The sequence below is a fragment of the Microchirus variegatus genome (assembly GCF_963457635.1).
Source record: "Microchirus variegatus genome assembly, chromosome: 10".
Taxonomy (NCBI): domain Eukaryota; kingdom Metazoa; phylum Chordata; class Actinopteri; order Pleuronectiformes; family Soleidae; genus Microchirus; species Microchirus variegatus.
Genome location: NC_139811.1, coordinates 26,767,215 through 26,780,277, shown reverse-complemented (window position 1 = coordinate 26,780,277; position 13,063 = coordinate 26,767,215). Strand labels below are relative to the sequence as shown.

General features: G+C 40.9%; 1 protein-coding gene across 1 annotated transcript in view; it reads right to left on the bottom strand.

Annotated features, from left to right (window-relative positions):
- Window positions 1–4,962: 4,962 nt before the first annotated feature.
- The window catches only part of prr12b (proline rich 12b), a gene marked incomplete at both ends in the record, with an annotated part of 35,310 nt that continues 27,209 nt past the window's right edge, over window positions 4,963–13,063 (bottom strand). The window contains 9 exons of the mRNA XM_083895902.1: window positions 4,963–5,097; window positions 6,171–6,266; window positions 6,619–6,750; window positions 7,518–7,615; window positions 9,646–9,765; window positions 10,627–11,663; window positions 11,815–11,948; window positions 12,212–12,328; window positions 12,418–12,980. Of these exons, the coding sequence (XP_083752028.1) occupies window positions 4,963–5,097; window positions 6,171–6,266; window positions 6,619–6,750; window positions 7,518–7,615; window positions 9,646–9,765; window positions 10,627–11,663; window positions 11,815–11,948; window positions 12,212–12,328; window positions 12,418–12,980 (2,432 nt within the window). The remainder of the gene's footprint in view (window positions 5,098–6,170; window positions 6,267–6,618; window positions 6,751–7,517; window positions 7,616–9,645; window positions 9,766–10,626; window positions 11,664–11,814; window positions 11,949–12,211; window positions 12,329–12,417; window positions 12,981–13,063) is intronic.

Genomic DNA, 13,063 nt, shown 5'->3' with positions numbered 1-13,063 from the left:
TTTTTTGTTCTCTCCACCGATGCCTAGTGTTTGCTCATTGTGTGAATTGTTGGTTTCTCTGCTCTGCATGATGTTGTCTAAATGTACACTTTAGATGATGTATGTTGTGATTTGGTGCTATACAAATAAAACTGAACTGAATTGAATTTTAAGTCTAACTCCCTTTAAGGTATTACTATTAAGGTATGACTTTAAGTCACTATATCTCTCTGAAAAATGCATCAAGCTGAACTCAACCTGAATGAGCCATCTCTGTTTGGTGTAGATAGCACAGTGTCTGTGAGCAGTATGCTCTGAAGTGACACAGAGAAAAGTCACTTGTACTTTGATGGCGCATATAATATAATATTTAAAATATATAATATTTGTGCTGTTGATTGTTGTTATTGTTATCATAAGTGAATAAAAAAACACACATTATCTCAAGGCACTGTACAGAGACGTCAATGTTTTTTCCTCTGCTTTTTTCTTGGTGCGTACCTTAAAGGGTTAAATACAGAGAGAGAGTCATTGGGAGCTGGTTCCACAGGAGAGGAGTCTGTTACTGAAGTGAACTGAATCTGGTAAGCTTTGCTTAACACAACACAACTTTTACTTTTGTTGGATGGAGTCATCCTAATTAATAGAAAGTGCAATAATCATATTCATCAAATGGGTCTAAAATTGAAAACATGTACTCAGAAAAAACCTGGATTTTACTTTCATATGAATTCAAACAAAGGATGCATGTATTGAAATACTACATTAACATTTTTGTCCTCTAAGTTTAGTGATACTGATGTCTTCTGTTCCTCCTGCATAAACATTACTGAAACTATTTGTGAAATATCCCAAAAATTATGGATTATTTTATCACTCGTCTTCTACCTCTTTATCTTCCACACTTTGTTGCCAATCTCATCTGACACAGGGTGAAAGATGAGCTAAACCCTGGACAGATTACCAGATTACCAACATCCACTCTATCATCTACCATCATTTTAATGTCCAATTTGCCTAATCCCCATTACACGACCGCATCTATGGTTTTTTTGTACAAATTCTACCAATAATTTTAACTTATAGTATTTATTTTCTTAACCCATTAGATAATAAGTTTAAATAAATGATTAATGTTGGTATTCTTTATGCCAGATCGTTTATACACAAATCATTTTTTCCCCATATCGCCCAGTTTACTACTTTTCTACTTGAAATAAGTTGTGTTGTGTTAAGCAAAAAGCTCTTAGACATGCAAGAACTTCTTATTACTCAGAGTTAATAGAGAAAAATAAGAGCAACCCCAGGTTCCTTTTCAGCACTGTAGCCAGGCTGACAGAGAGCCATGATACAACGAATCCATCGATCCCTCGATCGCTGAGTAGTAATGACTTTATAACATTTTTTAACGATAAGATAGAAACGATCAGAGATAGAATTACCAACCAGTTTAGTACAGCGAGCCTAGACTTAACTGCGGCTCCAGCTTTACATGTATTGAATCATTTTATTCCTATAAGCCTCCGGGAGCTGACCTCACTGGTCTCCTCCTCTAAACTAACTACATGTCAGTTGGACCCTATACCAGCTAGACTCCTTAGAGAGGCTCTACCACAAGTTGGAAATATTTTACTAGATCAAATAAATATGTCTTTACTGAGCGGCTGTGTCCCAAAGGCCTTTAAGATGGCAGTAATTAAGCCATTACTTAAAAAGCCTTCTCTCGACAGTAGCATTCTGAGTAACTATAGACCGATCTCAAACCTTCCTTTTATTTCAAAGATTTTAGAAAAAGCTGCAGCCACACAGTTGTGTAATCACCTGTGTAGCAATAATGTATTTGAAAAGTTCCAGTCTGGGTTTAGAACCCACCACAGTACAGAGACTGCACTACTTAGAGTAAAAGATGATATTCTTATGGCCTCTGAAAAAGGACTGGCTTCTATACTGGTTCTGTTGGATCTCAGTGCAGCATTTGATACTATAGATCATGAGATCCTGCTACATAGACTAGAACAAGACGTTGGGATTAGAGGATCGGCACTTGTCTGGTTCAAGTCCTATTTATCGGACAGATTTCAGTTTGTTAGTGTAAACGAGGAATCCTCCATATTCACTAAGGTTAACTACGGAGTTCCTCAGGGTTCTGTGCTTGGACCTATTCTTTTTACCCTGTACATGCTGCCATTAGGCAACATTATCAGGAAACACAACATAGATTTTCATTGTTATGCAGATGACACTCAGCTATATGTATCTGCACGACCGGACGACCCAAACCCATCTATTAAACTCCAGGATTGTCTCATAGACATACAGACGTGGATGACTCGTAATTTTCTGATGCTTAACACAGAAAAAACTGAGGTCATGGTCCTTGGGCCAAAAGATATAAGAGCAGCACTTGGAGCTCTAAACCTAGGCAGTAACACTCCAGTCCCTTGCACTACAGTAAGGAACCTAGGAGTCCTGTTTGACCAGGATTTATCGCTGGATGAACATATTAAGCATATATGTAGAACAGCCTTCTTCCACCTTCGCAACATCAAGACAATTAGAAATATTATATCAAGACAAGACTCTGAGAAACTTATCCACACCTTTATAACCTCTAGGCTGGATTACTGTAACTCCTTACTGTCTGGATGTCCTAGTAAGTCCCTGAGAAGCCTTCAACTGGTCCAGAACGCAGCAGCACGGATACTGACTCGAACCAGACGACGTGACCATATAACTCCTGTCCTGGCTTCTCTTCACTGGCTCCCAGTGAAAAGTAGAATCGATTTTAAAATACTTTTACTTACATACAAGGCCCTGAACAATCAGGCACCTTCTTACATTTGTGACTTAATCACTTTATATCAGCCGAATAGACCGCTGCGCTCCTTGAACTCAGGTCTACTGGTTATTCCTAAAATAACTAGAAGTAGAATCGGTGGTAGAACATTTAGCTACCAGGCTCCTCTCCTGTGGAACCAACTTCCGCTTTCAGTCAGACAGTCTGACTCGGTCTCTGCCTTTAAGGTGAGACTGAAAACCTACCTTTTTAACATAGCCTATAGTCGAAGCTAGATCAGGTAGTCCTGATTAGAATAGTCTATCTTATGCTGCCATAGGCTTAGACTGCTGGGGGAATTTCCCATCATGCACTTAGAATGAGCACACAGACTTTGCACGAGCCGCACTTTCTCTACCCCGTCCTCGATTTTTCATCCCTCACCACTTACCTGATGTACCCCCATGAGATGTAGCACATAAATCTACATATAGCACATCTTTAACTGATTTTAATCTCTTACAGTTCTGCTGACACCAGTGAACGACATGAGGTCAGGACAGGAAAGAAGACTCCGTCATCCTCAAGTCTCTGACCACAACAGTCTTCACTACAGGCTGTGATAAACCCAGTGATCCAGATGATCCTGGCATTTAAAGACTTTTTTCTTTTTTTTCACTTTTTATTCTTGTCATTGTGTATTGTATGTTTTGGGTAACATCTACTGCACGTCTGTCCGTCCAGGGAGTGGATCCCTCACCTGTGGTTCTCCCTAAGGTTTCTACCCTTTTTCCCTTTTACAAGGGTTTTTTTCCCTGGTAGTTTTTCCTTACCCTGGTCGAAGGTCTAAGGACAGAGGATGTTACCAACCCTGTGAAGTCCCGTGAGACAAACTATGTTTTGTAAACTGTGGGCTATATAAATAAAGATTGATTGATTGATTGAAATGAATCATATGTCAATGAACAGTCAGTCTCAGTAAAACCTAATAATATGTTTTAAAGAAGGAAGAATAACATCCAGTATAAACTGAAAACTGTCACTGCTAAAAATCCACACAGCTTGTTTAAACTGAAATAAAATGACTTGCACAAGGTTGTTTACTTGTCTTCACATTTGTCATTTGAGCAGTTTTATTTCATTATGTCAAATACAGGAATTTCATATACAGGAGAGCAATGGGGAACTAGAGAATTAAGTAACTGTACATTATTTACACATCAAAACAACAAAATTGCTCTGCAAGAATATCCTTAGGGAGGTGAAACCATAGAAATATATCAATAACAACAAACAGATAAAAATGACTCACGTTAAACACTGACATTTAGGCTTTTTAGATCATTTGACCTCACACTTCCTTTAAGGAAGTCGTGCTTTTTTTTTATTCCTCATCTTCACAGGAATTAAATCTTCTCTCTCACGTCTTTTGAAGAACAAACATAATGGATTTAAATACAACACTCCTCAAAGAGACTATCACATAGTCCTTTTTAATCTCACTTTTGTCTCACTCAGCTCTACTTTAGCTCCTCTCGTCTGACAGAAGGAAAAAGACTTTTCTAAATCATACAATCCAAAAATGTCCTTGTATAAGTTATACAAACCATGGTTATCAATCAATACTGATTGACTGTGTGTGTCTTCTTGTATGTGTGTTACCTCTTTGGGAGCTTTTCTGGGGGTGGGCTAAATCTGTGTGTGTGTGTGGGGGGGGGGGTGTGTGTGTGTGTTATGTTTTTCTATTTGTCAGCAAACAGAACTAAAAAAGGAAAGGAAATGTGGATTAAAGGTTTGGATGGTGTAGATTATAGCCCAACAAGAATGATTAAATCTGGACACAACTCTCGATTGAGGGATAAATATATATAATATAATATATATATATATATATATATAAGTTGTAATGTATAGTGTATTGACCCTGGTTGCTTGGTGGAGGTTTACACTCTCTGGGTGATTTTTCTAGAAGTCTCTTTCTTTCCTTGACTCTTGAGAATAAATCCATCATATTAACACACATTTCTCATTGCAGTCACATGAATCTAATAATAAAACAGACACTTTAAAAGTTAAACCTCTCACAAAAACAAACCATCAGTGTCTGCTTGAGCTGGAACTGTCGCTCCACTACATCAATACAGTCTCTGTGCTCCAAACTGATGAGGAGGATGTGTGAGTCTGGCAGATGGGGCTGTGGTCTTGACTTAAACCTTTGCACTGAGGCTAAGCAGCTCCATGAAAGAGTTAAAGAGACTCTCCAGCCAGCCTTGGTTAGCCATGCACTGCTGCACCACCTCCTCCTGTCCAGGATCCTCCGCTGCCTGCTCAATACTGTCCGTCTGTTCAAATAACAACATGACAGTTACCCCATTACCCATACAAGCTGGTCACCCAGAAAAAAACATTTTACTTTTCTGCAAACCATGGGAAATGTGCATTTTGTGCAGTAACAGTTAAAACTGTAGTGCATAACTTTTAAATATAGACAGAGCAGAGGTCTGTTAACATTTAAATCACTGTTATATGAGTTCACTCAGTGCTGATTAAGTCTACCAGCTCCATACGACTTTGTTTCTCAGTATAGCACTGTTTACAGCTCATGATTCAGGGGCAACAGTAACCTTGCACTGGTAAAGACGGTTAGAGTAGGAGTCAAAACCCAAAGAGGCACCATGAACATATTGCTTGACGGTCTTATTTCAGATGAAAGACTCAGCAAACAAATAATATTATGTGTGTGAGTGGGAACACAGTGTGTAAGTGCTGCTCCTGGCTTCTGTCATGGCAACACATGAGAACCAATATTTTGGATTGCAGTGCATGTTTTGAACATGACGGGCTGCAGTTGCACATATTTTATATATGGCCCCTGTAGGACCTCAACATTGGGGCGTTTTGCAGAGGAATTTTGATATCCTGGTGTGTTTAGCTTCATTTTAAATGAAGCTAAACATTTTTATTATGTTATTTGCATTGTTACTCAGCACTTTACGCTTGTTTATTTTTTACTATTATTTATCACATGCTTTGATTATTTATCACATAGGCTGCATGGAGGATGTTTGCAATTTTGCAATGGATGGTGGAAGGATGTATTGAAACGTGTGTATGCATGTGTATGTGTGTGTGTAAGGGTGAAAATTTGCAGTGAATGTGTTGTAAATTGATTTTTGAAGTGTATATGTGTTGATGCACTTTACTGGAGTAGCTCTATGAATCTCATTGAGAGAATATTTAGTAGAGAAGACAACAATGATCTTTTATTTTGATCCCTAACCAGATGCTTTCTAAGCCTTAAACTTGACCAGTTTTCTTTTCTGCATTTTTTAAAAGATAGTTTCCATTGATCGCACCTTCTTCAGAACATTCACTGATAAGGAAGACAAACAGAAGCAAAACATTCCATCCTTACCTCCTTCTTACAATGCAGGAAGGTGTGATACTTGTAGTGGTGAAGGGAATGATACAGACTGTAGATCCTGCATGTTTCTATTGAAAGCTTTAGGTCCTGAAAATGAACAGAGAGAAAAAAGGTGATCAATATGAACCAAGGCATGAACAAGATCATCTCTGGAAATACAACATGTCAAACCTTGAAACCAATGAAGAGAACATTAGACAACTTAGGTACAGTAGGTAGGGTTAGGTGAATTGGTCACTCTAAATTGACCTTAGGTGTGAGAGTGTGAGTGAATGGTTTGTCTCTATGTGTGGCCCTGTGTGTGTGTGTGTGTGTGTGTGTGTGTGTGTGTGTGTGTGCGTGTGCGTGTGCGTGTGCGTGTGCGTGTGCGTGTGCGTGCGTGTGTGTGTGTGTGTGTGTGTATGTGTGTGTGTTCCATTATATCCACTGAATTCCTGACCTGTTGCTTAGGAATACTCCTCTTGACCCGGTTGAGTGTCTTGCGGTTATAGCCGTCTCCACCAAGATGAACTTTGACAGCTCCAGAATCCAGCGGGTCTGCTGTCATTTTGGGGAATATATGCAAAGCCTCCTGAAAAGAGGGGTACAAAGACAGACATGAGGTTCACTTACATTTCAACACAGTATGCCATTTCTGCCACTAGGAGTCTCTCTTCTTGTCAATCGAAACAATAACAAAAATACTTAGTTTGATGAAGTTTGGGAGCAGCGTGGAATCAGGAGCTTCTGCTCACTGCCTGAAGAAGTGACCTCTCTTTACAGAGAAACACTATCTAGTGTTCACTACTGAAGCAATGCAGAAGTTTGACCTTTGTTCAATGCTGATATTCTTGTCATTTTATGCAAGTTTTGTGTGATCGGCTCATGTGTTTGCATGACCAGCCTGTTCTCATTCCCAGAGCATCATATACTGCCGCTCTGTCACGTCCCTCTGCATCGCCTCGCAGACGCACAGGCTATCCTTCTGCATTTGAAAGCAAGGGTTAGACACTCAGAGCATACTCGGAGCAGCTGCCCTGAGTGTCCATCCACATTCAGTCAATGACAAGGAAAATATATAATCTAGTATTTATGATTTATTATTAGTCGTTAGTCAGCCTATCCTGGTTCCTAACCATTCCCTCACACTCTGACTTTTCTTTTACTTTTTGCTCCTCACCATCACCTGATGAATATCGAGCACCAAAACATTGCAAATAACTTCATCATGGCAAATAAGACTGTGTGGTATATTGTCCAGTGTTTAGATTCTACACAATCTTTTTTTCAAAAAAATTTTTTTGAAAACCTCTCACCAGATCTTTCTTTACACAAAGTAAAAGTGAAGTAGAGGTTTACCTGGTGCTGAGTGCTCATGTTGACTCTCCTCAACAATCTCTTCTTCTGTTCACTAAGCAGACTGTCAATTTTCCTCATGGGTGGAAGGTACAACTCATCTGAGGAGTCAAAGTAGCAGAACATTTATTTACATTCAAATTGGAAATATGAATCATTGTCATGGCATAGAACAATAATGTAATTGTTGGGCTACACCAGGGACTGTTGTTGTAGAGTGATTAACAGGGATGCAACAATTCTAGATTTTTATTGTAAGATTAACGTCAGAGAAAAAACACACACACTACCCTGGAGTGGATTACATGCCATGGAGAGAATTAACGCTCCTTATCCTGCTTGACTCACATTTACTATATTGACTGTAAGTGACACCTTACTTGATTCACTCTTGAACTATTGTACCACTACTGTGTTTCATTAAGAAACGTGAGCCATTGTTCAGCTAATGTAGCCATGTAGCTGTTATTTAATGTTGGGGGGGCAACAAAAGTTTCAGTGTTGATCCGTAGCTGTCACCTACAACATCAGAGCATGGTCCATAGTTCCATTTGACTGATCTTACTGCCACACAGCACTTTAAGATGGTGCATCAGCCAGTCGCCCCTGCAGTCACTTGTAATTTTCCCCACTTAAATAAAATCTCCATTTTGAGAGTACAACCAAAAAACACTCCATATAGCCAAACCTATAACCTAAACATGACATTGGTTCATCGCTGCATCCCTATACTGTGTCAGTATCCCATAAAAATTATATTGTGTGAACCCAGTCTCCCCAACAAAGTCACAGGAGTTGTTGAGCCACTGCTCAGTAAACTCAATTATGCCCTTTTGTGACTTCCGCATTTTAATTCCTCCATCAGGATTTACCCAAGTGTCACAAATCTACTAAACAAGGCAGTAGCAGAGCAGTGGCTCCTGTGTCCCAAGCTTCTCTGTGGACTTTGGTGAAGAGGATTGAGTTAGAAATGTCAGTTTCCTGTCAGAAAATAGTGTCTTGCAACCATATTTTTATATATATCATAGACCCTTTTCCTAAGTGGCTGAATGTGATTGTACATGTGTTCCTGCTGGCAGCCATGATTTAGTGAGTGTCCATGTCCAAGGCTGTATGTTGTATGCACTGTGAAGTCAGTGCTTCAAAAAGAGGATGTTTATTACAGTATCAGAGGTCTAACTGGCTCAATGAAACAAATGCATCCATGAAGCCAAAGATACCGTAGTTGAGTGTTTATGACAAAGTTTTGAGCTGTTTCATAAAGGTGTGACCTTTTTTTAACCAGGAGTATTCTTTTTTTCTTGGCAGTTTTATGAGCCAGATTTCTGTACTACTGTGGTCACTTCACAGTGCATAGCTAAGTACTGCCACCTGTTGACAAAACAAAGGCATTACATTAGATGAACAACCAGAGAACAACAAATGAAGATAGATGCAAGGAGTGAGTGAGAGTAGGGGACAGGTGGAAGAGAGGTAGAAATATGCACTGGAGAGAAGAGGAATGAAGGTTAGTCAGAGCTGTATTTATATTCCACTTTTCTAGTCTTGCAGACCTCTCAAATCTGCTTTACACACAGTTTTGCCATTCACACCATTCTATCACTCGATCTATAAACTGTCCTGTATAAACTTATGACATTATACAGCTGTTGTTTATCTGCTCCTGATCTCTGTCTTCTGTCTCTACCTCACCTCCCTCTTGTCCTTTCCACCTCTCCTCTCAGGGGGCTCAAACCTGGGTATTCTTGCTGTAAAGGTAAGAGCGCCACTAACCACTACACCAACCCCATGTGTGAAATCAACAAAGACATTTAAATCTGCTATTCCCCCTCCTACACATACAGTACATGGACACACACATAATCAAAGCATCCAATAGAGCTTCAATAGGTAGTTTGAAGTGTGGTTGATTAAGGTTCTGACATGACATGATATGGATTTACCTCAATGAGAGACCATGGAAAGAATTCCCTCTCCAAACAAACTCAGATCTGTAAATGCATGGCTTTGAATGACAGTGAAATCAGTGAAATCCTATCAGTGGCAAAGTCTGTTCTGCTGTATAACAATGAGTATGACTTCTCACTGTGCTTCACTTCTATGTTTTAATTGTGTTCGTCCGAGTGCTCACCATCAGTGTCCTCCAGAGCTTGGATCATATCAGGATCAAGTGCTGTGCTCACCAGCATCTCCACATAACTTCTGAACATCTCTCTCATGGCCCGACTGTTAACTCCACCTCGCACAGGTCCTGAAACACAAAGACAGCGTTCACTCTGACCTTAAACACAGCGCGGTTGTTTGAGGGATTGAAACATGGCCGATACAGATAGACCAGCAGGAAGGAAAAACTGAATTTAGCCCCTAAAAAGGCTCACCTAATTAAAACTAAAAAATTAATAATTCTTTTTATTATTTAGTTTTAAATGAAATAATGATAAGAAAATAAAATACACCTGTTTCAAGTCTACAATATCACAGCTTTGTCTCACAGTAAGCCTTTTCAAAATGTTTCTATTCAAACCATTATTAAATGACTCTACACAATGTTGATTAAGTCTCAGTACAGCAGTGTTCACAGCTTTTGATGCCTGCTGAGAATTCTGCTGCTCAGGATACCCAGTCTGCCCCTGTGCTGCCTCTGTATACACACACATGCTCCCTCAGTCAGGTCTGATAGTGTTACTTGACAGAGCCTGTTTTCAGATCAAGGATGCAGCAAACAAATGATCATACACTGTTTCTGTTCATAACGACCAAACAGAGGCTGAACTATAAGTTATGCACTCACTTTCTCACACCAAAGTCGTCAAAGTTAAGTTTGTGTCACACGGGTAAATCCAATCAAATATTTCACACAGAAGTGACAAAATGACACATTACAGGTGATGGAGGCAGCAGTGGACCAACAACTCCTCTGTGTTGTGATGTTTCTCTTTGGACTGAAAAATGCTGTTATAACTGCAAAATAAAGCAGTGAACATAATCTTCTGATGTCATCAACTTACACTGATAGTAGGTGAGCATGTTGTGGCACAGGTTGAGCAGCTCACAGTTCAGTCAGCATGTAATCATATGTTAGTACCAGTGTAAAAAGTTGAACTATGCTGACCTTCTTCATCACTGGGTGGAGAAGAGTCAGACTCTGAAGAGGACGACTCCACCTCCTTCAGCCACTTCTTCCTCTTCTTAGGAGGAGGCTCCACCTTTGCCTTTGAAGTCCTGGCTCTGGAGAAATGCTCCATCTTCTCTCCTTCTCTCTTCACCTCCTTCAGCCGTGCAAACTCCACTGTACCATCTCTCCTCATTCGTTCCTCTCTCTCCCTTTTCTGTCCATAATCTCCCAGTTTCTCCTTCTCTTTCTCCCTCAGTCTTCCACCCTTTTCTTTTGGCTCCTTCTCTATTTCATTCTCCATCTGCTCTTGGTCTTTCTGTTCTCTTCGGTCCTTCTCCATCTTTTTTCTCTCTCTTTCTCTTCTTTCCACCTCCTGCCTCTCATTCTCACTTTGCTCCCTCTCCTTTTTATCTTTTTCTTTCTCCCATCTTTCCCTGTCTTTCCTTTCGCTCTCCTGTCTCGCCCTCTCCTTCTGTTCTGTCTCCTGTCTTTCCTTTTCTTTTAGTTCTCTCTCCTGTGTTTCTTTCTGTTCTCTCTCCCATCGATCCCTCTCTTTCTGTTCTCTCTCCTGTCTTTCCTTTTGTTTTCGTTCACGCTCCTCTCTCTCTCTGTCTTTCTGTTCTATCTCCTGCTTCTCCCTTTCTTTCTGTTCTCTCTCGCACCTCTCCCTTTCTTTTCTCTCCCAGTCCTGTTTCTCCTTTTGACTCTGCTCCCTGTTCTTACGCTCCCTCTCGTTCAGCTCCCTCTCATATTGCCTTCTCTCCCTGTCCCTTCTTTCACTCTCTGTGTCCCATTCCATTTCTCTGTGTATTCCCCTTTTCTCAGTCTCCTTTTGCTGTTTCTCCTCTTTTTCTCTCTCCACCTTCTCTTTTTGCTCTCTCTCTTCCTTCTCTCTCCCCTCTCTTTCCCTGTGTTCCATCTCTCTTTGTTCTTTTTCTCTTTCCTTCTGTCTCTCCTTGTCTCTGTCGTCCCTCACCAGACGAGGGGGTGTTTGACTGTGAAGAGCAGCAGACTGTTTTGGTGCTGACTGTCGTCTGTCACAGGGCGAGTTTAAGAACAAAGATACAGAGCGAATTAAACTGCAGCAAATCTTCAGGCCACTGTTGTTCACAGGAATATTTTCTATCACAATGGACTTAACTTTTAAATGACATTTGACAAGAATATCAAAGCCAGCAGCCTCACCTTAGGGTCAGACCAACTCGGTGCCACGGCTTTCGGGAACACACTCTGACGTAGTCTTTTTTGTTGATGTTCTCAAGGAACTTCACATATAAACGCTGGTAGCGCATTTTGGCATCACCAAAGTAACCCAGATACTGAGGGAAGAGACATTAGAAATGAGGATTCTAATTATCTAGATGTTACATACACTGTATACAGTTTTCTCTAAATGATGTTATTGGTGATTGGAGAGGGGGATTAAAACCAGGGACTGTGGGGTTGTGTGCAAGTTTGACAATGTTCATAACATGGATGCATCAGTATTGAGGAACCAGGTCTAAAGCTCTTCTCTAAAACACTACATAGTTTAATTTAGTGCTATATGAGATGTACATTTCCAATATTTTGGCGAACTCACATTACTGGTTGCACAGAACTGCCTTTGACCATCTTTTATCTCTGGACTGAACTTCTGGAGCAAAGCTTTCTGTACCCTCCAGATGGGTGGGGGCTCCCGGCCAGTCTGCAAAGCAATCTGGTTACACAAACAGAGTTTATATCACTGTAGTAAAGGTATTTCTTCACCATGCATGCATACTTCCAGGGATCTGTGAAGAGTCTCACCTTAAGTGTCCCAATGTCCTCAGTTCGAACCACAAACTCGTCCCTTTCACGGTAGATTCCTTCGCCTCCGCTCTCGCTGTCCTCCTCTTCACTCTCACCAGCAATGGCAGCATCAGCCTGCTTCTTTGCCAGGTGGAGAGAGGTAAGACGCTGAGATGCTGGGGCCTCTTCTGGGGTTGAGGGTGATGATGGTGGAGAAGACGATGATGAAGGTGAGGAAGAGGAAGGTAAAGAGGGCGAAGTCTGCCCAGCTTGAGGTTCCTGGTCCTGATCACAGGACGGAGGGGTGGAGGGAGGAGGGGCTGAGTGACTCACAGGGAGGTTGGACAGTAGAGCTGGAAGAGATTTGGAGGGTGAAGGAGAGCTGTCTGCAGCTGGAGCTGGTTGGGAGGACAGCTGCTGCTTGGAGGAATGATAAGTTGGATAAGTCTCTTCCTCCTCCTCCTTCTCCTCCTCCTGCTGAATCAGCTCTGGGGAGGCTGAGAGGGCCGAGGGTGAGGAGATATTTGATGGCACTGATATTGATGGAAGTGCAGGAGCAAGCCTTGGTCCGGACGGACAATCTGAAACACAGGGTGAGATTATTTAAATACTGCCAGTTTTCAAGGACACACCTCCTGAACCTTTACAGTACAACCATGTTTGT